Source organism: Petromyzon marinus, unplaced genomic scaffold, assembly GCF_048934315.1.
Source record: "Petromyzon marinus isolate PM22_M1 ecotype Great Lakes invasive population unplaced genomic scaffold, UKy_Petmar_22M1.pri1.0 PM_G_Scaffold_19, whole genome shotgun sequence".
NCBI classification, from domain to species: Eukaryota; Metazoa; Chordata; class Hyperoartia; order Petromyzontiformes; family Petromyzontidae; genus Petromyzon; species Petromyzon marinus.
The window spans coordinates 2230116-2256887 of record NW_027422750.1 but is presented as its reverse complement, the minus strand read 5'-3'; the positions used below and the strand labels follow the sequence as shown (position 1 = coordinate 2256887).

The following is a 26772-nucleotide window of genomic DNA, read 5'->3' as shown; positions in this document are numbered from 1 at the left end:
GGAGTGGGGGGTGGAGTGGGGGGTGGGGTAGGGGGTGGAGTGGGGGGTGGAGTGGGGGGTAAAGTGGGGGGTGGGGTGGGGGGTAGAGTGGGGGGTGGAGTGGGGGGTGGAGTGGGGGGTAGAGTGGGGGGTGGGGTGGGGGGTCAGGTGGGGGGTGGGGTGGGGGGTGGAGTGGGGGGTGGAGTGGGGGGTGGGGTAGGGGGTGGAGTGGGGGGTGGAGTGGTGGGTGGAGTGGGGGGTAGAGTGGGGGGTGGAGTGGGGGGTAGAGTGGGGGGTAGAATGGGGGGTAGAGTAGGGGGTGGGGTAGGGGGTGGAGTGGGGGGTAGAGTGGGGGGTAGAGTGGGGGGTGGAGTGTGGGGTAGAGTGGGGGGTAGAGTGGGGGGTGGAGTGGGGGGTAGAGTGGGGGGTGGAGTGGGGGGTAGAGTGGGGGGTAGAATGGGGGGTAGAGTAGGGGGTGGGGTAGGGGGTGGAGTGGGGGGTAGAGTGGGGGGTAGAGTGGGGGGTGGAGTGTGGGGTAGAGTGGGGGGTGGAGTGGGGGGTAGAGTGGGGGGTAGAGTGGGGGGTGGGGTAGGGGGTGGAGTGGGGGTGGAGTTGGGGGTGGGGGGTGGAGTGGGGGGTGGAGTGTGGGGTGGAGTGGGGGGTGGGGTAGGGGGTAGAGTGGGGGGTAGAGTGTGGGGTAGAGTGTGGGGTAGAGTGGAGGGTGGAGTGTGGGGTAGAGTGGGGGGTAGAGTGGGGGGTGGAGTGGGGGGTGGGGTGGGGCACCACAGTGCCAGCTGTCCCGGCACACCCGGCTGGTCACTGCTGCGCTCGTTACGCCGCTGCCGCTCCACCGGCCGCTCCGGCACCTCGCGGCCCCGCCTCGGCCAGGGGCTGCCCCCGCTCGGGAGTTGTCGCTGCACGGCCCGCCAGCGCTTCCCTCCTCCGCCGCAGGTCCTCGTGCGCCACACGCGAGAGCCGGGGGTGGGGAACGAATTCAGGGGCCGAGGCGCAGGAATGGGTTTGTCGCTGGTAGGAACCTCCTGGTGGTTACTACACCGGCAGCAGCAGCGGCACACAGGAGATTGTTGTTGTGTCCGTCCGTCTGTCGTACATCCACAAATGGGAGGGGTGGAGAGGGGAGGGTGGGGAGGGTGGGGTGGGGAGGGTGGGGAGGGTGGGGACGGGCTGGGTGGAGGGGGTGGGGAGGGGCTGGGTGGGGAGGGAGGGAGGGGATGGGTGAGGGTGGGAGGGGTGGGCCTGGTTGGGGAGGGGCTGGTCACCCCGTGGTGCCCTTATAAACTCAACCCAACGTTCCCTACCGGCTCCCTCCGGCAGGAATGTGTTCTCACGCCGATGTCGGCGCGGCGGCCTCTGCCCGGGGGGGGTCACGTGCCGGCAAAGGCGACTTCGCCTGACCCCATCCCCCCTACCCCGCCGTGAAGGAGCGGACCGCCTGCGTGCCCTCGGCCGCTACGCAGGAGGTCGTGGGGTTCCATCCTGACCCCGACGCCTGCTACTGCGTGCGTATTTGGGAGTTGGCGTGCGTCTCTCTCGACGTCGATTTCCCCCCCGGGTTCCTCCGGGTTTTTCACCCTCCGCATTTTGTAATCGACGTCGCACGTTCGGAGAGCACTCGGCCTACCGCGGAACATTTTCCACGCGGTGATAATAATGAGCCACTTCCGCTTGGGCTATCGTCATTTGTGATTGCCAGGCAGCTTACGATGCGGCTCAGTGAGCCTTACCTGGTAAAATAAAATAAAAAGTTGATCGTTGAAATAGTTGAAATCAGAATAATGATTTATACTGGAGGAATCCGATGAGCTGCGGAGTGAATTTTCACAGATGTCCAGCAGGGGCGGATAAAAACGTTAGAGTAACAAACAGCAAAACAAATGACCCAATCGCATGCAAATGAAACTAAACCATCCCCATCTCACCAGGCAAAGCCCACTGATGTATTCACTTATATTTTTTGTTACAAGTGACACTGGCCACGAATGACAGCTCGACAAAGCGGCCCATCGTTTGCACATTCGGGAGCACCAAATTAATCTCCCAAAGTCTCAACGCATGTTTCTTCATGTGGAGGGATAAAACCGGAGGAGCTGGAGGAAGAATTTCACACGACCGCGTCAGGGTCGGGATCTAACACCCGACCTGCATACCAGGCGCAGGAGTTTACATCATCTCGGAGCCGCCCTCCGCAGAGAGAAGGGCGGCAAGCGAGCCGTGGCCAGAGGAGAAGAGGAAGGCCCTAAGTGGGGGCACGAGTTCATCTTCTTTGGTTCTTTCGGTAAGGTCACGTAGAATGAGAATAAAATAATAAAATAACAATAAAATTCTCACGACGAAACGTTGTGTTATTTTATTATTTTAGTCTCACTCTACGTGACCTTACCGAAAGAACCAAAGAAGATCAATCCTTGCAGTCACGAAAGCTTTAAATCGAAATTTGGGGGCAAGAGGTCCAGCGGCACGGATGGTTCACGATGGATTTCTTTGGTGGTGGGGCCAGTTGGGTCACCGCGTAAGTAAAATGTCGTGCCGCACACCCTCCTCCACCCGACGCGGCCGATGAAAACGGCCGTCACGTGGCGAACTGCAAGCGTTGCCATATTACGGCTTTGACAGCACCGCCGGGTGCTTCTTGCGGGAGAGCGATCCGCACGCGACGTTTGACCACACGGGACGGACGTTTTGCTGGTGGCTGCCGGCACAGATGGCTTCTTCACATCAGCGTGCGTTGCAGGGACGCCTCTCTAAGCGGGAATGCCGTGTAAACCCCAACCCACAATGCCTTGCGAGGTGCGGCCACTCACCAGTGTGTGCCTGGAGTGAATCTACCACCACAGCGACAGGAGATAAACCCCCTGGCGCAGATCAAATAAGACACGCGCGCAGAGCGTGAATATTTCCCTCTCCTGCCCACTTCACACTCTTTCGTTCTTTCGGCAAACTCGCGTGGGGAGAAATAAAAGAAAAACAATTTTGATTTCTTTTAAATTTGTGTTACTTATTTTATTTTATTTCTAACTACGTCACTTTACCCTACACCCCCCCCCCCTCTCTCTATCTCTCCCCCCTTGCTCCTCCTCCCCCCCTCTCTTACCTACATGGCCTCTTGTCATGGCAGCCCTTCTGCCCACCTCAGCAACTGTCTCCTTGCTGTGGTTGTCTCCACCTGGTGACGTACAGCTTCGTGTTGCGCCCATAAACGTCGCGGATTAAAATTTAGATTTAAAGCTTTCGTGACTGCAAGGATTCATCTCCTTTGGTTCTTTCGGTAAAGTCACCACGTAGAATGAGAATAAAATAATAAAATAACACGATAAAATTCTCACGACGTTTCGAAGAAGGCCACTTGTGCTGTGGCCGAAACGTCGTGAGTATTTTATTGTGTTAGTTTATTATTTTATTCTCATTCTACGTGGTGACTTTACCGAAAGAACCAAAGAAGACGTCGCGGATTTAATTTATTTTATTCCCGCGGGGACTTTACCGACGGAAGCAAAGAGCACGTGGTACCTATTGGTCCCATGTTGTAGTTGCTCACTACCAGCTGTAAATGCTCCGATAGCGACCCTTTGTCTTTGTACTTTTGTCCTCTTGATGTGCTCTGGGGGTACGACTCTAAGTGTAGGGTGTGGGCCAATCAGTTTCAAAGACAATGCGAATGTGATCGGAGCGTGTTTTGTTTACATGTTCAACACAAACACTCTCTCTGTGTCTGTGCGTGTGGTTAATGCAGATTGTATTCGGTTTCTATTTTTGGTGTTTGAACATCTTAACGCATTTTATTTTTCGATTTAAAGCTTTCGTGGATGCAGGGATTAATATTCTTGGTTTTCACACCCGATGATAATGATGATTGCTTGTGTTGCAGTTTGAGTGTGATGGGGGTGTGAGTGTGATGGGGGTGTGAGTGTGATGGTAGTGTGAGTGTGATGGGGGTGTGAGTGTGATGGGGGTGTGAGTGTGATGGGGGTGTGAGTGTGATGGGGGTGTGAGTGTGATGGGGGTGTGAGTGTGATGGGGGTGTGAGTGTGATGGAGGTGTGAGTGTGATGGGGGTGTGAGTGTGATGGGAGTGTGAGTGTGAAGTGGGTGTCAATGCGATGGGGTGTGAGTGTGATGGGAGTGTGAGTGTGATGGGGGTGTCAGTGTGAGTGTGATGGAGGTGTGAGTGTGATGGGGGTGTGAGTGTGATGGGGTGTGAGTGTGATGGGGGTGTGAGTGTGATGGGGGTGTGAGTGTGATGGGGGTGTGAGTGTGATGGGGGTGTGAGTGTGATGGGGGCGTCAGTGTGACGGGGGTGTGAGTGTGATGGGGGTGTCAGTGTGATGGGGGTGTGAGTGTGATGGGGGTGTGAGTGTGATGGGAGTGTGAGTGTGATGGGGGTGTGAGTGTGATGGGGGTGTGAGTGTGATGGGGGTGTGAGTGTGATGGGGGTGTGAGTGTGATGGGGTGAGTGTGACGGGGGTGTGAGTGTGACGGGGGTGTGAGTGTGATGGGGGTGTGAGTGCAATGGAGTTACCGGAGCTCACACTCTGTGTTGCAGCCCTGACTGAGTGGCTCGGGCCGCCGTAGGTGATGGCAGCGCTGCTCCGAGGCCACGAGGCGATGGCTCTCCCATACGCACGACACCTCCCTGTGCTGCTCCCCTGCACGCGGGGGGGGGGGGGGGGGGGGCGCCTCGTTACCCCCGTCGCCAGCTCACCGGCGGCGATCCCCAATTTGAAATCGATTTCAAAACGCGCCGAAACATTTGACACCGCAAAACCAAACGTGCGCTAAGTGAGGTTTCAGATAACGGCCATTTTCCCGTCGCTCTCTTGCTACGTGCCACGAAGACGGGCCATCGACCCAGGTGGGCCACTGACCACCGTGCAACGTGGCATCACGAAATAATATTCCACGAGGGAGGGTTGCGGCTCACACGTGCACGTGTGGGCCTCCCCCCCTCTCTCTCCGTGTCGCTACGCCGACCACGTGACCGATCGCGCCGCGGCCAACGGTGGACGAACGCCGCCCCTCGGCAACGTGGACCCGGGGCGAACCTCGTACTCCCTGCGACGAGGGCGGCAAGACGCTCCCCCCCGCCGCCCCCCCCCAGCTCGGCCGCGGTGCCACTGCCTGGGGGCTTGTCCGGGCACACCCCTCGACGGGACTCGCGAAAGGGCGTCGGGAGGGTCGGGCTTGTTTCACGCAAAATGCCGATCTCGTCGGGGACCGCAAACCGCCGCCCGAAACTTCTGGGGCGGCGTCGCGAGCGGCGGCGGCGGCTTTGCGCTGACCGTCAAACGGAGCCAGGATGTGCGTTCGTGCCGGAGGAATCCGATGAGCCGCGAAGCTCTTTTTCACTGGACGTTCGAGAGTTGCGCAGATGCCTAAAAACAAAGGCGGTCACCGCATCGCGCGCTTTCAGGAGCGCTCCTGCGGCCGTCTGGAAAGCTCTTCCTTCTGATATCAGGAAGCCACCGGAGCTATGCACGAGATTGACAAATTCATTTTTTAGTAAAACTGCTTCCCGTGTTTCAGTTTGTTGTCCTTCCGCCGATCGTTCGATGAGCACGGTTGGCTCCAAACGGTGCGAAAGACGTTCAACATTCACAAATAAAGACAAAGATCCCCATATAGCCTTAACAGCCCGTTGAGACAAGTGGTGTTAGCGAGCAGCACCTATGAAGGCTGGAACGGCACACGTGGGGGGGAGGGTGGCCAGCAACACGCCCGGGCACCTTTGTCTCCCCAGTGGCGATGTTTACACACCGCACCGGGTACTCATTTGAGGCCGAGTCTATCTAGGGGAGGCCCAGGACCGGCTCAGATAATCGTCGCCGGTGTTGGCCGTGAGCGAGAATCGAACCCGGGTCACCGGGTTCATAGCGAGGCGTGCCAACCGCTGCACCACCGCTCCCCACAACACAACACACAAAGTGACACACACACACACGTACACACACGTACACACACAACAACAACCGCCATTCGCCACTAAGTGGCGGTGACGTCACCACGACGCTTGTGCCAGGCTATGTGAACCCTGAGGCCACGTGAAGTATCGAACGCCCGCTGGCAGGAGGTCACGGGGCAGACCCAGGTGCCACGGGTCGACTGACTGAGATGACTGGCTGATGCACCACCTGTGCCCCCTACTGTGCCAACCTGCTGTGCTTTAGCCACCCGGCGCTCCGCTCGTTGTTCTGAGCGTCGCTCCTCCACCCTCCGTTGTTGTTGGAGGGCGACTGCCTCCAACTGCCCAGTAGCATCCTTCACGAGCCTCCTCCACAGAGGCCGATCTTGACACCGCTGGTACCAGTCATCGGCAAGTCCACTCAGCTCCACGTCCTCCTGTACCACATCACTCCATCTCTTCTCTAGCCCGTGCCGCGCCCGCTTAGCCCCCTCAATCCGGCCAAACAAAAGCTGTTTCGGCATGCGGTGGCTGGGCATGCGGGCTACATGACCCAGCCATCGCAGCCTTGCCTGCCGGAGGAGCTCACCGATGGGACCCTGCCCAGATCTTTCAAGGATTTGTGAGCTCCTCACACAATCCAGTCTGGTTAAACCCAGGATGGATCGTAGGCAAGCCAGCCTAAATGTTTCTAACCGGCGAAGATGTTCCATTAGGGGGGTCCACGTTTCGCAAGCGTAGAGAAGGGAGGGAATGACCGTGGCCGAGAAGACCTGAAGCTTAGTGCGGAGCGACAGACCAGGTAGCTTTCACACAGCGTTACGCAACCGATGAAAAGATATTGCCGCTCGACTGATTCGGAGTGAGACCTCTGCTGTTAAACTGGAGCCAGTCATAAGCACACTGCCCAGGTATGGGAAACTCTTCACTCTCTCCACAACCTCCCCATCACCGATTGGGAGTTGTGGGGGCGGAGTGTCCGATGGTACAAAATACCCAGGCAGGTGCTTAGTTTTGGTGGGGCTGATGGTAAGGCCCCACCTCTTAGTGGCACGCTCCAGTCTCAGCAGCAGCGTCTCCAACTCCTCCTCTGACTGAGCAGCTATTACCAAATCATCAGCATACATAACGTGGTTGAGCAATAGGGAGCCATCCCTTGACCGCACCCGGGCATCGATTAGCCTCCCATTATATCTGTACCATATGGAGATTCCCCTGGTACAGCTATTGGAGGCTTCACGAACTACGTGGTCAAAATAGATGTTAAATAATGTGGGAGCCAGAGGACATCCCTGTCGCACCCCAAGGTGTACAGGGAATGGCTCTGACTCCCGGCCACGTAGTACACACACACACACGTAAACACACACGTACACACACGTACACACACACGCGTATACACACACACGTACACACACGTACACACACACGTACACACACACGTACACTTACACACACACGTACACACACGTACACACACATACACGTACACACACACGTACACTTACACACACACACATACACACACACGTACACACGTACAATTAGTCTTACACACACACATACACACACAAAAAACAAAGATCCCCCATATAGCCTTAACAGACTGTAGGGGCAAGTGCTGTTAGCGAGCACCTATGAAGGCCGGTAACGGTACACGAGGGGGTGGGAGGCCAGCACCACGCCCGACCGCCTTTGTCTCCCCAGTGGCAATGTTTTTTATCAAGCGCACCAGGTACACATTTGAGGCTTAGTCGACCTAGGGGAGGCCCAGGACCGGTTCAGATAATCGTCACTGGTGTTGGCCGTGAGCGGGAATCGAACCCGGGTCGCCAGGTTCATAGCGCAGCGCGCTAACCGCTACACTACCGCTCCCCACACGTACACACATACACGTACACACACACACGTACACAACAACAATCGCCATTCGCCACTAAGTGGCGGTGACGTCACCACGACGCTTGTGCCAGGCCATGTGCACCTTGAGGCCACATGAAGTGTCGAACGCCCGCTGGCAGGAGGTCACGGGGCAGACCCAAATGCCACGGGTCGACTAAGATGACTGAGATGACTGGCTGATGCACCACCTGTGCCCCCTACTGTGCCAACCTGCTGTGCTTTATCCACCCAGCGCTCCGCTCGTTGTTGTGAGCGTCGCCCCTACGCCCTCCGTTGTTGTTGGAGGGCGACTGCCTCCAACTGCCCAGTAGCGTCCTTCACGAGCCTCCTCCACAGAGGCCGATCTTGACACCGCTGGTACCGGTCATCGGCAAGTCCACTCAGCTCCACGTCCTCCTGTACCACATCACTCCATCTCTTCTCTAGCCCGTGCCTCGCCCGTTTAGCCCACTCGATCCGGTGGCTGGGCTACATGACCCAGCCAACGAATCCTTGCCCGCCGGAGGAGCTCACCGATGGGACCTTGCCCAGATCTTTCAAGGATTTGTGAGCTCCTCACACAATCCAGCCTGGTTAAACCCAGGATGGATCGTAGGCAGGCCAGCCTAAATGTTTCAACCGGCGAAGATGTTCCATTAAGGGGGTCCACGTTTCGCAAGCGTAGAGAAGGGAGGGAATGACCATGGCCGAGAAGACCTGAAGCTTCGTGCTGAGCGACAGACCAGGAAGCTTCCACACAGCGTTACGCAACCGATGAAAATATATTGCCGCTCGACTGATTCGGAGTGAGACCTCTGCTGTTAAACTGGAGCCGGTCATAAGCACACTGCCCAGGTATGGGAAACTCTCCACTCTATCCACAACTGCCCCATCACTGATTGGGAGTTGTGGGGGTGGAGTGTCCGATAGTACAAAATACCCAGGCAGGTGCTTAGTTTTGGTGGGGCTGATGGTAAGGCCCAACCTCTTAGTACACTCACACGGACACACAGACACACACACACTAGTACACTCACTCTGTGACACTCTCTGACACTCATTAACACTCTCTCACACTCATTAACACTGTGACACTCTCTCACACTCATTAACACTCTGTCACACTCTCTCACACTCATTAACACTCTGTCACACTCTCTCACACTCGTTACCACTCTGTGACTCTCTCACACTCATTAACACTCTGTGAAACACTCTCACACTCATTAACACTCTGTGACACTCTCTCACACTCATTGACACTCTGTGACACACTCTCTCACACTCATTAACACTCTGTCACACTCTGTCACCCTCTCTCACACTCTGTGACACGCTCTCACACTCATTAACACTCTGTCACACTCTCTCACACTAATTAACACTCTGTGACACTCTCTCTCACACTCATTAACACTCTGTGACACACTCACACTCATTAACACTCTGTGACACACTCTCTCACACTCATTAACACTCTGTGACACACTCTCTCACACTCGCTGACCTTGGCGGGGATGGAGAGGCGTTCTCGTGCGTGCGAGAAGACACAAAGTGGGCAGCGAGTTGACGCCGAGACCCAGCACACAGAGGAGGCCTCCCCAGAGACCCAGCACACAGAGAAGGCCTCCCCAGAGACCCAGCACACAGAGGAGGCCTCCCCAGAGACCCAGCACACAGAGGAGGCCTCCCCAGCGCATCGCTCACTCCAGCAGCAGCAGCAGTGGCGGTGGTGGTGTAGGTGGTGGTGAAGGTGGTGGAGGTGGTGATGGTGATGGTGGTGGTGAAGGTGGTGGTGGTGAAGGTGGTGAAGGTGGTGGTGAAGGTGCCGGGCAGGGAGCAGCAGCAGCAGGAGGGGGTGGGGTGCCCCACGCTCGTCTCCTCCTCCTCCACCACCAACAGCCTCTCTTCTCAGCAGCAGGAGGAGGAGGAGCCATGTCTCAACTTTCTCGATTTGCACCAAGCGCACTAATAATGATGATGATGTTGGCGTGTAGTTTGTGGACGCGGCTTTGCTGTCTGTGTGTTGTATGTTATATGTATGTTATACGTGTGTTGTATGTGTGTTGTATGTATGCTGTATGTATGTTATATGTATGTTGTATATATATGGAGATGTTGACATCGCACAGTACGTAGCCAAGCGTTTGGTGGAGTCAGCTGGACGACTGGGTGAGTGAGAAGGTGGCTAATTGGCTGATAGGTTGAGTGAGGGGGTGGCTAATTGGCTGAGTGGGTGAGTGAGGGTGGCTAATTGGCTGAGAGGGTGAGTGAGGGGGTGGTTGATTGGGTGAGTGTGTGAGTGAGGGGGTGGCTGATTGGCTGAGAGGGTGAGTGAGGGGGTGGCTGATTGGCTGAGAGGGTGAGTGTGTGAGTAATTGTGAATGAGTGGGTGAGTGAGTGGGTGTGTGAATGAGTGGGTGAGTGAGTGGGTGTGTGAGTGAGTGGGTGAGTAATTATGTGAATGAGTGGGTGGGTAACTGAGTGATTGGATGGGTAAGTGGGTGAATGGGTGAGTGAGTGGGTGGGTGTGTGAATGTGTGGGTAAGTGGGTGAATGAGTGAGTGAGTGTGTGAGTGAGTGGGTAGGTGAGTGAATGGGTGAGTGGGTGTGTGAGTGAGTGGGTAAGTGAGTGAGTGGGTGAGTGAGTGGGTGAGTAATTGTGTGAATGAGTGGGTGGGTGAGTGAGTCGGTGAGTGTGTGAGTGGGTGAGTGAGTGGGTAATTGTGAATGAATGGGTGGGTGAGTGGGTGGGTGAGTGGGTGGGTGACTGAGTGATTGGGTGGGTGGGTGAGTGAGTGGGTGGGTAACTGAGTGATTGGGGTGGGTAAGTGGGTGGGTGACTGAGTGATTGGGTGGGTAAGTGGGGGAGTGAGTGGGTGAGTGAACAAGTGAGGAACATATTTCAGTCTCAACTGCCAACAACCTCAACATTTTCAATCCCCTAGGAGGTGGTGTTGGTGATGGAGGAGTGTAGGTGGTGGAGGTGGAGGGGGTAAGAGGCCTCCATACTCGTACATCGCTCGCATAGCGATGGCGATTGTCATCCCGGCCGAGGGGCGCCTGACAGCGAGGGACATCCGTCGCTTCATTACAGAGAACTTCCCCTTCTATCAGAACAATAAGAAGTGGGGAAACTCTGTCCGTCGCTGCCTCACGTTTGAAGACTGCTTTGTTAAAGTGCCCAGAAGGCCGGGTCGGCCGGGCAGAAGCAATCACTGGGTCGTGGACCCGGTGGCTGCGGACATCTTTGATGACGGCTCGTATCAGCGCAGGAGGAAGAGGTTCAAACGGTGCGGTGTGGGGTGAGTGGGCGAATGACTGGATGGGTAGATGAGTGGGTGGGTAGGTGAGTGGGTGGGTAGGTGAGTGGGTGGGTAGGTGAGTGAGTGGGTGAGTGAGTGGGTAGGTGAGTGGGTAGGTAGATGAGTGGATGGGTGAGTGGGTAGGTGAGTGGGTGGGTAGGTGAGTGAGTGGACGAATGACTGGATGGGTAGATGAGTTGGTGGGTAGGTGAGTGGATGGGTAGGTGAGTGAGTGGGTAGGTGAGTGGGTGGGTAGGTGAGTGGGTGGGTAGGTGAGTGGGTAGGTGAGTGAGTCGGTAGGTGAGTGGGTAGGTGAGTGGATGGGTAGGTGAGTGGGTGGGTAGGTGAGTGGGCGAATGACTGGATGGGTAGATGAGTGGGTGGGTAATTGAGTGAAAGGGTGGGTGGATCGGTCGGCGGATGAGTGGAAGGGTGGGTGTGGATGTGTACTGTAGTGCATCTGCCAATTGTCTCAGTCAATCCATGGCATCTGGGTCTGTCCCGTGACCTGTCAGCGAACTTGGCCTAAGCTCCGTGGTGATCTCACAGGTGGTCGGGGCATTTAAACTGGAGCATGATGTGTTTATTTTGTTCCCCATTGAATGTGGAGATTTTACGTGGTAACAACTTCTTTAAACACCACCGAGGCGTCGTTAAGCGTCTCTTTCAAACCGTGATAGTTTGCGAACGGTAGTTTCCCTTATCTCCAGATATATAAAAGGCAAAGTTGTGATTATGTGTCTGTTCAAAATGTTTAGCGTACTTCCCGACATGCAACAAACTTTAAATTTGCCATGTGGGTACTTTCCAGACTGTACACCGTGCAAACATAAAAATACACTTTTAGCTTCTATTTTATGGGGGGGGGGGGGGGGGGGGAGCTCAATAATGCATTTATTTTTTGCACGGCAAGTGAGCTGTGACATCAAATCTGTCACGTGACCCGCGCACGTGGAAGCGTAACACATTGTAGTGTAGCGGTTAGCGTTGTCTGTGTGTGTCTGTGTGTCTGTGTGTGTGTCTGTGTGTGTCTGTGTGTGGGGGGGGGAGCGGTAGTGTAGCGGTTAGCGCTACGCTGCGCTACGAACCCGGCGACCCGAGTTCGATTCCCGCTCACGGCCACCACCGGTGACGATTATTTCAACCGGTCCTGGGCCTCCCCTAGGTCGACTCAGCCTCAAACGAGTAAATGTTGTGGTGTGAACATCGGCAGACAAAGGCGGCCGGGTGTGGTGAATCCAAGTCCCGGGCGAAGCCGGGTAGTTAAAGCTCGTGCTGTTATATTCACAATCAGATGTTTTTATTTCGACTCGAGGAAAATCGGTGAAATCGGAAGCCAACGATAGGCCCCAGTTGTGGGCCCTTCTTAACCTGGTAACAAAATATTATTCTTCGTCAGTGATGTCCTCACCTAAGCGTGTGAGACGAGACGGACGCACAAAACTCGTCTCCCGTTGCTGTACATCACTCACAGAGCACCACAGCGCCCCCCCCAGATCCACAACAGCGTTCGCCCCGCAAGACTCTGGCACCTTCTCCCTGCCTCAGCTGGACCATCAACAACGGCAACATTTGTGTCAACAACAGCAGCAACAGCTAACTTGGCGCCTTTATGATTACGTCTTCAGCACGGCAGCAGCAGCACGGAACAACTTCAGGGCATGACTCAGTCGCAACTCGCGTTTAAAATCGTCACGCAAGACGGCTCTCCGCGAGACGTCGCGGGCACACGGCGCGTTACTTTTTTCCCCGAATAAAACTCGGGACAACGTGAATGCGTGGAAACGAGAAACGATGTCAGAACGCAACGGGGCATCACAAATCGTAAAGATTTTTGCGAGAGCGAGAAAGAAAAGCTTCCTTCTAGACGTCGCCGCCGCGCGCCAACGACGGCACCAGCGTGAGCAGAAGCGCCGTGGGCCAAGCGGCACCGGGGCAGCAAGACGCCTTGCTGGTGGCGGACGCCCGCCCCGCTGACGTTGTCGCCGCTGACGTCGCTGCAAAGGGGCAAGCGGAGAAACGAGACGTCAGTCGCCATCGCTACGATGAGAGCCATGTACGAGTACCGGGGGGCCTCTTACAACCCTCCGCCTCCTCCTCCATTTCCACCACCATCACCACCAACACCACCAACACCACCACCACCAACACCACCACTACCACCACCAACACCACCACCAACACCACCACCCCCACCACCAACAACACCAACACCACCACCACCACCAACACCACCAACACCATCACCAACACCACCAACACCACCGCCACCCCCACCACCACCAACACCACCAACACCACCAACACCACCAATACCACCAAAACCACCACCGCCACCACCTCCTAGGGGATGGAAGATTTGTTGGAGGTTGTTGGTAGTTGAGACTGAAACCTCTTCCTCACTTGTTCACTCAGCCACTCACCCACCCACCCAATCACTCATTCAGAGAGACGATCCATCACACTACGTTTAAAACTATTTGGTAAATTAAAACGCCGACTGTCACATCATCGACGTCGGGTGCCCGATTGTAACTCCTCTGCGGTGAGCGGTGCACCACCACCACCACCACCGCCACCCCCCGCGTGTCAACAACGCTCTTTGCCAAAACAGCAAACCCCTGCCCAGAGTTACGATGCTGAGAATCTTTTGTATTGTCAAAGCGTTAGTTTATCTCCGTTTGACCGGAACTTTGTTGACTGCCCTCGATGTGTGCACCTCCGTGAGTCTATGGGAGCCTTTAACATTGAAGTCTATGGGAGCCTTTAACAGTGAAGTCTATGGGAGCCTTTAACAGTGAAGTCTATGAGAGCCTTTAACAGTGAAGTCTATGGGAGCCTTTAACAGTGAAGTCCATGGGAGCCTTTAACAGTGAAGTCTATGGGAGCCTTTAACAGTGAAGTCTATGGGAGCCTTTAACAGTGAAGTCTATGGGAGCCTTTAACAGTGAAGTCTATGGGAGCCTTTAACAGTGAAGTCTATGGGAGCCTTTAACAGTGAAGTCTATGGGAGCCTTTAACAGTGAAGTCTATGGGAGCCTTTAACATTGAAGTCTATGGGAGCTTTTAACATTGAAGTCTATGGGAGCCTTTAACATTGAAGTCTATGGGAGCCTTTAACATTGAAGTCTTTGGGAGCCTTTAACATTGAAGTCTATGGGAGCCTTTAACATTGAAGTCTATGGGAGCCTTTAACATTGAATCCAAGCATGAATGAAGCAAGCACTTGGGAACCCGAGCAGCCAATGGAGATTCGCGGGGTGGCCGAAACCCAGTTTTTTGAAAACCCAGGAATTTCCGCGCCGCCGACCTCATTGGGCTGACTACGGCCATTTGCATCGTCAGGGTGGTCAGACGATCCAAGCCGCCGCCCTCCCGCGTACCTGGCGAGGTAGCTAACAGCTCGTTGTCGTCATCCTCGCCCTCGTCAGCACCGCCGTCACGGCCGCTACCGGCGTTGAGGGCCGATGGCGAGGACGTAGAGGCCTCCTTGCCATCGTCCTGGCCCTCCTCCTCGTCCTCCTCCTCGTCCTCCTCCTCACCGCCCGGCGCCACTGTGGAGGTGGTTGTGGGGGTGATGGTGGTGGTAGTTAATGGTGGCGGCGGTGGTGGCGGCGGCGGGTGTAGTGGTCTACGCCGCGCTACACCGCGCTACGAACCCAGCGAACCCAAGTTCGATTCCCGCTCACGGCCACCAACACGCGGTGACGATTATCTGAACCGGTCTTGGGCCTCCCGTAAGGTCGACTCAGCCTCAAACGAGCACCCGGCGCGGTGTGTGACGAACATCGCCAGCACCGGGGAGACAAAGGCGGTCGGGCGTGGCGCCGGCCACCCACCCCCTCGTGCGCCGTGCCGGCCTTCACAGGCGCCGCTCGCTAACGGCGCTCGCCCCCGCGGCCTGTTGAGGCTACACGGCGGGGGATCTTCGTCTTCGACGGCGGCGGTTAACGGCTCGGCGCCGGATCGGAGAGGGATTCCGGCCGGCGGGTTTGTTGCCGGCGGCGACTTTGCTCACCTTCGACGGAGAGGTGCGCCCGCAGCTGGTCTGTGTTGAGGTTGTTGGTGGCGAAGCAGGTGTAAGTGTCCGTGTCCTCGCGCCGCAAGTCCACGATGTGAAGGGTGCCATTCTCGAAGATCTGGAAGCGCTCGCCCTCAACATTCAAGCTCCGGTAGTTCCTGAACCTGGCGGTGCGCGGGAAGGCGTGGGGGGGGGGCAGGCGGGGGGCGTGAACCGTTGAGGTTTGACGGCGATGCCGTCGGGGGATTTGAGATCCGGGGTCGGCGGCTTCGGGAGACGCGGAGGCGAACGTCCCGGGGGACGTTGGGGCGGCGAGGTTCACGCGGCCCTCCGCCGCGTTGAGTGCCCCTCTCGCTCTCTCGCTCTGAGCCACGTCCGCGTGGCGGCCATCGACAGTCGCCCTACCCCGCCCCCGCGCGCGCAAAATTATAAATGTTAGCCTATGGGAGCCTTTAACATTGAAGCCTATGCGAGCCTTTGACATTGAAGTCTATGGGAGCCTTTGACATTGAAGTCTATGGGAGCCTTTAACATTGAAGTCTATGGGGGCCTTTAACATTGAAGCCTATGGGAGCCTTTAACATTGAAGTCTATGGGAGCCTTTAACATTGAAGTCTATGGGAGCCTTTAACATTGAAGTCTATGGGAGCCTTTAACATTGAAGTCTATGGGAGTCTTTAACATTGAAGTCTATGGGAGCCTTTAACATTGAAGCATATGGGAGCCTTTAACATTGAAGCCTATGGGAGCCTTTAACATTGAAGCCTATGGGAGCCTTTAACATTGAAGCCTATGGGAGCCTTTAACATTGAAGTCTATGGGAGCCTTTAACATTGAAGCCTATGGGAGCCTTTAACATTGAAGCCTATGCGAGCCTTTGACATTGAAGTCTATGGGAGCCTTTGACATTGAAGTCTTTGAGAGCCTTTAACATTGAAGTCTATGGGGGCCTTTAACATTGAAGCCTATGGGAGCCTTTAACATTGAAGTCTATGGGTGCCTTTAACATTGAAGTCTATGGGAGCCTTTAACATTGAAGTCTATGGGAGCCTTTAGCATTGAAGTCTATGGGAGTGTTCTATGTTGAACTTCTTTCGCTCCGTACGTGGTCAGCCATGCAAACCCGCTGGCGGCATTCACAAAACAGACTCGGCTCTCGTGCCTCTGATTAGCACGGTTGGCCACGTAGGGTGCGAAAGAAGTTCAGGGCACATACACATACAGAGAGACCCACAGACACCCAGATCCACGGAGGCACAGATTAGCATGGTTGGCCACGTAGGGTGCGAAAGAAGTTCAGGGCACGTACAGCCCTCGCGACAGGGAGCTTCGAGGCGCGTCGTCAGGGCCGTCGTTTGCGACATGGCCGGGTAGCTTCTGAAAAACAGCTGCACGGCTCGGTGGGCATCAGGCGGTGAAATAAACAAAAAGAGTCTCCAGCGAGCGGAGAGCGAGAGGAGAGGCGGAGAGGGACGGACGCTCAGGCGCAGCGTTCGGTCTCACCACAGGATGGTGGCGGGCGGCCACACCGAGCACTCCATGTACACCGCCTCTCCCTCTCTCGCCCTGTACATCCTGTCTGGCTCCGACAGCATCGACGGGGGGTTGGCTGTGTGAGGCGGTGGTGGGGGGGGGGGCAGATACAGCGAGCGGGCAGAGGTCGCTCCCGAGGGTGGGGGGGGTCGCTCCGGGCTGAGCAAGTACTTGCAGTGCTGCACCTTAACAAACTGCGTACTCAACTGGGCCCTGTACGTGTGTGTGTGTGATGTCGCAACCATGCACCTTTCCGTCGTGTTTCAGGAGGTTGCTGCTTTGCTGCATACACCTGATGTGAGCTTCTTTGGTACCGTACGTGGCCAGAGATGATAACCGCAGCTGCGGGCGAAAATACAGCAGAGTGTTAATAGGGTCTCTGTGTGAGTAGTGTGTGGATCTCTGTGTGAGTAGTGTGTGGGTATCTGTGTGAGTAGTGTGTGGGTCTCTGTGTGAGTAGTCTGTGGGTCTCTGTGTGAGTAGTATGTGGGTCTCTGTGTGAGTAGTGTGTGGGTCTCTGTGTGAGTAGTCTGTGGGTCTCTGTGTGAGTAGTCTATGGGTATCTCTGTGAGTAGTGTGTGGGTCTCTGTGTGAGTAGTCTGTGGGTCTCTGTGTGAGTAGTGTGTGGGTCTCTGTGTGAGTAGTCTGTGGGTCTCTGTGTGAGTAGTCTGTGGGTCTCTGTGTGAGAAGTCTGTGGGTATCTCTGTGAGTAGTGTGTGGGTCTCTGTGTGAGTAGTCTGTGGGTCTCTCTGTTAGTAGTGCGTGGGTCTCTGTGTGAGTAGTCTGTGGGTCTCTGTGTGATAGACTGTGGGTCTCTGTGTGAGTAGTGTGTGGGTCTCTGTGTGAGTAGTGTGTGGGTCTCTGTGTGAGTAGTGTGTGGGTCTCTGTGTGTGAGTAGTGTGTGGGTCTCTCTGTGAGTAGTGTGTGGTTCTCTCTGTGTGAGTAGTGTGTGGGTCTCTCTGTGTGAGTAGTGTGTGGGTCTCTCTGTGTGAGTAGTGTGTGGGTCTCTCTGTGTGAGTAGTGTGTGGGTCTCTGTGTGAGTAGTGTGTGGGTCTCTGTGTGAGTAGTCTGTGGGTCTCTGTGTGAGTAGTCTGTGGGTCTCTGTGTGAGTAGTGTGTGAGTCTCTCTCTGAGTAGTGTGTAGGTCTCTCTGTGAGTAGTGTGTGGCTCTCTGTGTGAGTAGTGTGTGGGTCTCTGAGTGAGTAGTCTGCGGGTCTCTGTGTGAGTAGTGTGTGTGTCTCTGTGTGAGTAGTGTGTGGGTATCTCTGAGTAGTGTGTGGGTCTCTCTATGAGTAGTGTGTACGTCTCTCTGTGAGTAGTCTGTGGGTCTCTGAGTGAGTAGTCTGTGGGTCTCTGTGTGAGTAGTGTGTGGGTATCTCTGAGTAGTGTGTGGGTCTCTCTATGAGTAGTGTGTACGTCTCTCTGTGAGTAGTCTGTGGGTCTCTGAGTGAGTAGTCTGTGGGTCTCTGTGTGAGTAGTGTGTGGGTCTCTGAGTGAGTAGTGTCTGGGTCTCTATGTGAGTAGTCTGTGGGTCTCTGTGTGAGTAGTGTGTGGGTCTCTGAGTGAGTAGTGTCTGGGTCTCTATGTGAGTAGTGTGAGGGTCTCTGTGTGAGTAGTGTGTGGGTCTCTGAGTGAGTAGTGTGTGGGTATCTCTGTGAGTAGTGTGTGGGTCTCTCTGAGTAGTGTGTGGGTCTCTCTGTGAGTAGTCTGTGGGTCTCTGAGTGAGTAGTCTGTGGGTCTCTGTGTGAGTAGTGTGTGGGTCTCTGAGTGAGTAGTCTCTGGGTCTCTATGTGAGTAGTGTGAGGGTCTCTGTGTGAGTAGTCTGTGGGTCTCTGTGTGAGTAGTCTGTGGGTCCCTGTGTGAGTAGTGTGTGAGTCTCTCTCTGAGTAGTGTGTGGGTCTCTCTGTGAGTAGTGTGTGGCTCTCTGTGTGAGTAGTGTGTTGGTCTCTGAGTGAGTAGTCTGCGGGTCTCTGTGTGAGTAGTGTGTGGGTCTCTGTGTGAGTAGTGTGTGGGTCTCTGAGTGAGTAGTGTCTGGGTCTCTATGTGAGTAGTGTGAGGGTCTCTGTGTGAGTAGTGTGTGGGTCTCTGAGTGAGTAGTGTGTGGGTCTCTCTGTGAGTAGTGTGTGTGTCTCTGTGTGAGTAGTGTGTGGGTATCTCTGAGTAGTGTGTGGGTCTCTCTATGAGTAGTGTGTGGGTCTCTCTGTGAGTAGTCTGTGGGTCTCTGAGTGAATAGTCTGTGGGTCTCTGTGTGAGTAGTGTGTGGGTCTCTGAGTGAGTAGTGTCTGGGTCTCTATGTGAGTAGTCTGTGGGTCTCTGTGTGAGTAGTGTGTGGGTCTCTGAGTGAGTAGTGTCTGGGTCTCTATGTGAGTAGTGTGAGGGTCTCTGTGTGAGTAGTGTGTGGGTCTCTCTGTGAGTAGTGTGTGTGTCTCTGTGTGAGTAGTGTGTGGGTATCTCTGTGAGTAGTGTGTGGGTCTCTCTGTGAGTAGTGTGTGGGTCTCTCTGTGAGTAGTCTGTGGGTCTCTGAGTGAGTAGTCTGTGGGTTTCTGTGTGAGCAGTGTGTGGGTCTCTGAGTGAGTAGTCTCTGGGTCTCTATGTGGGTAGTGTGAGGGTCTCTGTGTGAGTAGTGTGGGTCTCTGAGTGAGTAGTGTGTGGGTCTCTATGTGAGTAGTGTGAGGGTCTCTGTGTGAGTAGTGTGGGTCTCTGAGTGAGTAGTGTGTGGGTCTCTGAGTGAGTAGCCTGTGGGTCTCTGTGTGAGTAGTGTGTGGGTCTCTGAGTGAGTAGTGTCTGGGTCTCTATGTGAGTAATGTGAGGGTCTCTGTGTGAGTAGTGTGTGGGTCTCTGAGTGAGTAGTGTGTGGGTCTCTCTGTGAGTAGTGTGTTGGTCTCTGTGTGAGTAGTGTGTGGGTCTCTCTGTGAGTAGTGTGTGGGTCTCTCTGTGAGTAGTCTGTGGGTCTCTGCGTGAGTAGTCTGTGTGTCTCTGTGTGAGACCCACAGATACCCACACACTACTCACAGAGAGACCCACACACTACTCACACAGATACCCACACACTACTCACACAGATACCCACACACTACTCACAGAGAGACCCACACACTACTCACACAGATACCCACAAGTGTTTCGAGTACTCGGCCCCGCTTGAATGTCAAAGTGCTTCGTTTAAGCCATCATTTGCAGGAGCCGGGGCGCTTCTGTAAAAAAAAGAGCCACGAAGCTCAGTGGGCATTGCCTGGTGAAGTCAAAAGAGTCGAGTTTAGTCGATGGCCTTTAGCGGGAGTAGCGTTGAGAGGGGGCATCGTCTCAAGTGGGGTAGCGGCGCTGTTTGCTACTCACGGTCAAGGGGCAGGGCGAAGGGGTTGTGACGGTCGCCCAGCACAACGACCAGCAAGGCCACTAAATGGGTGGTGGTGGAGAAAGTCTCCATGGGGGGGGGGGGGGGGGGGTGGCAGATGGTCGGCCTGGCGGCTTCCTTCACTTGGCTAGGAGGGGTGAAGGGGAGGGAGTGGGAGGAGCAGTGGGAATGATATTTATTTAGACTGCAAGAGGAGGAATCCAAAGCGCTACGAAGCTCTTTTTGTCACAGATGTCCAGCTGTGGCACTGGGTCAGAACATGACAACAAACACAAAACAAAAACACGGCGTGAGTGTAGAGTTACAGGAAGAGTAAAACAAATCACTTTAAAAATATATATACTAATAAAAGTAACCAATGTTTCATGTTGCCACGTGAAGCACACCACCGTGCTACATAGCTCTTTTCAAGAAGAGACCTGGCCCATAAATGGTGGGCTGATATCAAGTGGACATTCAGGGCAAAATACTCTAAACGCGTGGCGTTTCTGAATGTGGAGGGGAAAAAACCGGAGGATTCGGGGAGAGAAATCCACGCGGCCGCGGGGCGCGAGAAACGTCAACTCCAAAGATAGAGCAGGGAGTGTCAGGGTCGGTATCAAACCCCACGACCTCCTGTACACCAGGTGACAACCATGCCGGGTTAAAGACCTCCTCCTTCACAAGGGACAATTGGATGCATGCCTAAGGCTCCCTCACTGATGGACATGTTCCTCCTGCGTTGAGAAAAATGTTTAGGTTCTCATCGTTTTGCAGAGGCTGCATTTTTTGCCACCGCAGAAAACGAACGTTGGGGGAAACGCCTCCTCGCATTGGACTCGTTGTTTTTTTTGCTAAAGTCACGTAGGTAAAAAAAAATCTATAAAATAAATAAATGAAAAAAACAACAATTAAAATCACGACGTTTCGGAGGCAGCAGCACAAGCTTCCGTCTTGAGGTGGAAACCGTCACGGCAAAATTGCTGCATCAGGTGAAGAGAACTCTAAGACACCCGAGATTGTATACAGGTTAAGGGGGGGGGGGAGATAAGAAGGGCCGTGGGGGGGGCTAAGTTAAGCCGCCTTCTGTTATGCTGCAGGGGGTTGGGGACGGAGAGATGGCCGTGTGCAGGTTGAAGAGCGTTACACACGTGAACCAGAGGCAGGAGGCAGTAGTTAAGCTGACAAACTGGTTGCCTTGCAGAGCATACTGCTGTAAACTATAAGGCTGCTAAAGTTTAACTTGGGTTTAACTTTATTTTTTTTTACCCCCGCGACTTTACCGAAAAAAATCCAAAGAGTATGAATCCTTGCACATCGCGAAAGCTTCAAATCTAGCGCCTCACATCGTGTTAGTTTGGCACCGATGTTCGTGCTGATGTTTTAAACTAGATCAATAAAACAACATTGATTACAGCCCCAGCTCAGGTTTTTTTTCCCATCAATGAAACATCCCCTGAAGTGAGAGCACCTTCCAGGATATAAACCAACACTGCCGCACGTCTGTCCAAGAGCTGTGTAAAAAAAACAATTGAGTTGAAAAAAATGTCAAGCCGACAGGGAAAGGGGCTCCTGGCAACTGTGACCGCCAGCCAGGTCGATGTATTGGTAATGAGAATGTGCAATTTTTTTGTCCTTGGAAACACAGACTATGAATAAAATGAGATATTCTTAGCTCTTTCGGTAAAGTCACGTTGAAGGTAAACAATAAAATAATAAAATATATATAAAACAATAAAATTTCTCACAACGTTTCGACCATAACACAAACGGTCGTCATCAGGTCGAAACGTCGTGAGAATTTTTATTGTTTTATATATATTTTATTGCTTTATTGTTTCCTTTCAACTCTGACTTTACCGAAAGAGCTAAGAATATGAATTACTGCAGTCACGAAAGCTTCACATCAAGATTCAAAACGAGATACTCGCAGAGTTTACGCTTCTGAATGTGCACTTGTTCAAGCGATTCACTCGGTCTAAGAGGCAGACGCACGGTAAATTATTGGGCGGCACTTTGTAAGCTCCTAAGGTAGACAAAGCGAGCTTGAACACGACACACTCGAGTGAAGTCTTTGAGCGACGCATAGTTCATAGTTCATTTATTTGGTATAGCCCTGTGAGCCATTCGGCTCTTGAATCGGGTGCAACCGCAACAAACAAAAAACATGAACAAGAAAACATCTTAAAGTGATTATGTGACTGTGCAAACAGAAAATATAGGAAAAAAATATCAAAATATTCCTGAAATAGCACCGTACACCAATGCTGTGTGCAAAAATCCCAGTGGGATGCAAGTCAAATAACAACAACAACCACAAGACAACTAAGATTAAAGCCATCAGTCTAACTCCGTACTACAATAAACAAAAACATGGCCAAAACAAAAAAAAACTTTTCGAAATCACCAAAATAAAAGCCATAAATCCAATGTAACAGTGATCATAGGGACTGTGACCGAATTTTTAACAATAAACTACATAAAAAAATTATAACACCAAAATCTAGAGCCATAATTTAGGCCACTGAACAGCAGTGGCAGCTAGGGTTGTACAACTCCTCTAGAGCACATTGACACGCGTGCATTGCAAATAATTCAAGTTTAAAACACGCAGCAAAGATTCGTTACAAAAGCCGAGCGGCAGCCTTCACGCATCCTTGGGAAGCTTGCTAACCCACAACATAACCTAGAGACCATCTTCCAGGTCTCTATGGAGGCCATCGCATGACAGCGGCATCTGTAGCCGGCCAAAGTGCCGCCTCGGTCGGCTGGGCAATCTAGCCGAGACCGGTGACACTCCCGGAATAGGCCTCAACACGGCACTCACCAGCGCAACGCTGCGTAGGTGTCTGGGGGGGGGGGTCTTGAGCTATATCCTCCTTCGTGGTGAGGTTACAAACAAAACAATGTCCTCGTGTGGTCGTGGTGGAGGAGGAGATTCGACGTCCCGTGCCTTGAATCACGGGCAGGCGACTCGGCAGGGCTGCTATCACGTGAGGCCTTAGCAGGGCGCTTTTATAAATCGTAGTGCGGATAGGCGAACACGCAGTGCGAGCGAGGCTCAGATTCTGTAGAACTGATAAACACTGCCCATAGACTCAGCACTGCCCATAGACTCAGCACTGCCCAGAGACTCACCACTGCCCATAGACTCAACACTGCCCATAGACTCAACACTGCACCATAGACTCAACACTGCACCATAATAGACTCAGCACTGCCCATAGACTCAACACTGCCCGTAGACTCAACACTGCCCGTAGACTCAACACTGCCCATATACTCAACACTGCACCATAGACTCAACACTGCCCGTAGACTCAACACTGCCCGTAGACTCAACACTGCCCATATACTCAACACTGCACCATAGACTCAACACTGCCCGTAGACTCAACACTGCCCATAGACTCAACACTGCCCATAGACTCAACACTGCCCATAGACTCAACACTGCCCCATAGACTCACCACTGTGATCTCTACATTGGGTCAAACTTAACATCTCTTAAAGTTCGACGGCTTGTGCACCAGATCTTATTTATTCACGATGTACTTACAAAAAATTCCGCAGACTACCTACTGGATCTCCTCTCTGTTTCAAAGAACAAATTTGACCTCAGGTCTTCACTCATTTACCAGCTTCACATTCCCTATTGCCGTACAAAAACTGGAGGAAGGGCCTTTGCTATTCATGACCCCAGGGTCTGGAATGCTATTGCCAATAAACTGCAACTTGAATCACTACCTATGAGATCTTCACTCAAAACTGCTCTAGAGGAGTTGTACACCCCTAGCTGCCACTGCTATTCAGTGGCCTAAAATATGGCTCTAGATTTTGGCGTTATAATTTATGTATATAGTTTATTGTTAAAAATTCGGTCACACTCCCTATGATCACTGTTACATTGCATTTATGGCTTTTATTGTGGTGATTTCGAAAAGTTTTTTTGGTTTAGGTTATGTTAATGTTTATTGTAGTACGGAGTTAGACTGATGGCCTTAATCTTAGTTATCTACATAATGACACCTTGCCGATATTAACTATGTTAACCTATTTGCATTTTTTATTTTTCAATTATATCTTAAAGCTATTTTATATTCGATATTTATTCAATTTTACATACTTCAGCCCCTTGGTGTTAGACTTTTAACCCTTATTATTATAGTAAGACTTGTTTAAAACTTATTTAAGATTTTAGATTCCTATATGTTGAATGTATGCACCATCCTGCCAAAGTAAATTCCGTGTCGGTGTGAACTTTCATGGCGAATAAAACCCTTTCTGATTCTGATTCTATTGTGGTTATTGTTGTTGTTATTTGACTTGCATCCCACTGGGATTTTTGCACACAGAGTTGGTGTACGGTGCTATTTCAGGAATATTTTGATATTTTTTCCTGTATTTTCTGTTTGCACAGTCACATAATCATTTTAAGATGTTTTCTTGTTCATGTTTTTTGTTTGTTGCGGTTGCACCCGATTCAAGAGCCGAATGGCTCACAGGGCTATACCAAATAAATAAACAAATGAACTGCAATGAACTAATATCGAAATGGACATTAGCATAATTTATTCATACTCTATTTTTTTATTTACGGAGAAGCTCATTGTGGGAGGAGCGTGTCCCGTTCCCCGGAAGTGACGTCATGTCACCTGCTGCCGCGTGACGTCACGAGATAACAGGAAGCTATCACTTCCTGCACTGAAATCCGAGGTGAGAAATTCTCATTGCGATTGTGGTTGTTGTGGTGGTGGTTGTGGTGGTTGTTGTGGTGGTTGTTGTTGTTTACCAAGGTAGAGCCTCGCTCTCTCTCGTAGGGATGTCAATTGAGTAGCAGCGAGCATGGGAATCGATGTCCAGGTTGGAACTTTACAGCGCGGGGCCTAGCCACGCGGGGCCTTGCCTCCTGCCCTCGCCTGATTGCGTTTACTTTAATTATCTCGCTTAAGTTTAATTTGTCTTCACCCGGCTCGCCACTTTGTAACTTTGTTTTATTGTAAATATTCACGCAGTTTTTTTTTTCACCAGGCCAAGCCCGCTTGAGCTGCTATACCGCTCTTGTTATCAGAAGCGACCTGCCCACAACAACACAAGGTGAGGCTTTGTCAACGTGTGTGAATGTTTTGACTTAAAACTTTGGTGACTGCAGGAATTAATATTCTTGTTTCTTTCGGTAAAGTTACGTAGATAGAAAATAAAATTAAAATAAAATAAAAAATTTAAAATAAAGCAAAAAACCCACGACGTTTCGATCGCAACACAAGTGGTCTTTATCTTATTGAATTTAATCTGTTATTTTTATTTTCTATCTACGTGACTTTACTGAAAGAACCAACAATACGTGTGTCAATGTCTATCGGTCAAAGACGCTAAACGGAGTGACACACAAACTCCAAATATACAGCAGGCGTCAGGGTCGGGATCGAACCCACGACTTCCTGTATACCGGGTGAGGTAGTTAACATCTCACCACGGAGAGAGACACGCAAACTCCAGTTAGCCTCGGATATGTTCGTTGATCCTCAATTAATTACTTGGTGGAGTGAGGAAGCATTCATGCCAAGCAGATGAAGGTGGCCAGGCGTGATTCTAGACACGTCACCACCTGTTTACCCAGTGACAGTGTACAGTTTGTGTTTGCAGTAACGTCTATTAACTCTGTTGAACACGGAGGTTATATCATAACAGTAGTTTACTTTTGTTTTCCTCTGGAACTCTTTGTAAGAATGGAAACAGGAAGTTAACACAGCACACACATTCAGCTGAAGTCGGAACTGTTCATCCCAGCATTTAAGAACATCTGAGCCTGGATTCGCACCTCTAAGCTGCGATTGAACATTAATTTATTAATTTCTGCATAACACAAATAGTATTGTTTTCAACACCCTTTGCTATGTCAGCTGAATTTAGCTCTCATAAATATTCCTTTTGTAGCCAGACAGCCGAAATTGTGTACTCGGAGTTTTGGGTGAACATTCATTTTGAAGATACGAGGGCTTCCAGGCATGTTTATGACCATTTGCCCTCTCATTGTGTGCCATAACAGCCCGTGTGATGAATTTGGGAAACGTTTTACTACATCATGAATATATGAATATAGACGTGTAAGTCACATGTGACTATATATGCATTTCTCTGTGCCTCGATACTGACGTGTAGATGGTGTGGGTATTATTTTTTTCTGTCTGCAGCTGACGCTTCCTCTGACGCTTCCTCTGCAGAATTGGTCTGATGGAGCAAATGTACTCAGCGCAGCTCGGTATGACAAGGCAACAATGCGACTGGCGTGCATACAGCACGGATCGGACTGGAAATTTGACACAGCACCAGAGAACACACACAGGAGAGAAACCCTTCAAGTGCAGTGTGTGTAACAAGGCATTTGAACGGTCATTTGCTCTTAAAATACACCAGAGAACACACACGGGAGAGAAACCCTTCAAGTGCACTGTGTGTGGGAAGGCGTTTGCGCGTTCATCTACTCTTGTAATACACCAGAGAACACACACGGGAGAGAAACCCTTCAAGTGCAGTGTGTGTGGGAAGGCGTTTCCACATTCATCTACTCTTGTAGAACACCAGAGAACACACACGGGAGAGAAACCCTTCAAGTGCAGTGTGTGCGTGAAGGCGTTTGCACAGTCATGTGCTCTTGTAAAGCACCAGAGAACACACACAGGAGAGAAACCCTTCAGGTGCAGTGTGTGTGGGAAGACATTTTCAGATTTATCTACTCTTAAAACACACCAGAGAACACACACGGGAGAGAAACCTTTCAGATGCACGATCTGTGGGATGGCG

At 52.3% G+C, this 26772-nt stretch overlaps 1 protein-coding gene and 1 long non-coding RNA gene across 4 annotated transcripts; both read right to left on the bottom strand.

Moving 5' to 3' along the window:
• Positions 1 to 862: 862 nt before the first annotated feature.
• Positions 863 to 9959, bottom strand: LOC142912154 (uncharacterized). The gene is made up of 3 exons (XR_012933935.1): positions 9284 to 9959; positions 4516 to 4642; positions 863 to 1081 (listed from the first exon to the last, which is right to left on the bottom strand). It is a non-coding gene; the product is annotated as an uncharacterized LOC142912154 (long non-coding RNA).
• A 2400-nt stretch (positions 9960 to 12359) lies between these two features.
• On the bottom strand, positions 12360 to 22984 carry LOC142912112 (uncharacterized). Of its 3 annotated transcripts, none has more exons than XM_076060428.1 (7): positions 22796 to 22984; positions 19971 to 20116; positions 16885 to 16977; positions 16606 to 16711; positions 15100 to 15266; positions 14465 to 14635; positions 12360 to 13078 (listed from the first exon to the last, which is right to left on the bottom strand). In XM_076060428.1, the coding sequence occupies exons 2-7, from the start codon at positions 20059 to 20061 to the stop codon at positions 12945 to 12947; spliced, it is 762 nt and encodes a 253-aa protein (XP_075916543.1). In that variant the 5' UTR covers positions 20062 to 20116; positions 22796 to 22984; the 3' UTR covers positions 12360 to 12944. The 3 variants fall into 3 exon arrangements, with proteins under 3 accessions (XP_075916543.1, XP_075916544.1, XP_075916545.1); XM_076060429.1 differs by lacking the exon at positions 19971 to 20116 and adding an exon at positions 19751 to 19828; XM_076060430.1 differs by lacking the exon at positions 19971 to 20116.
• Positions 22985 to 26772: the final 3788 nt, after the last annotated feature.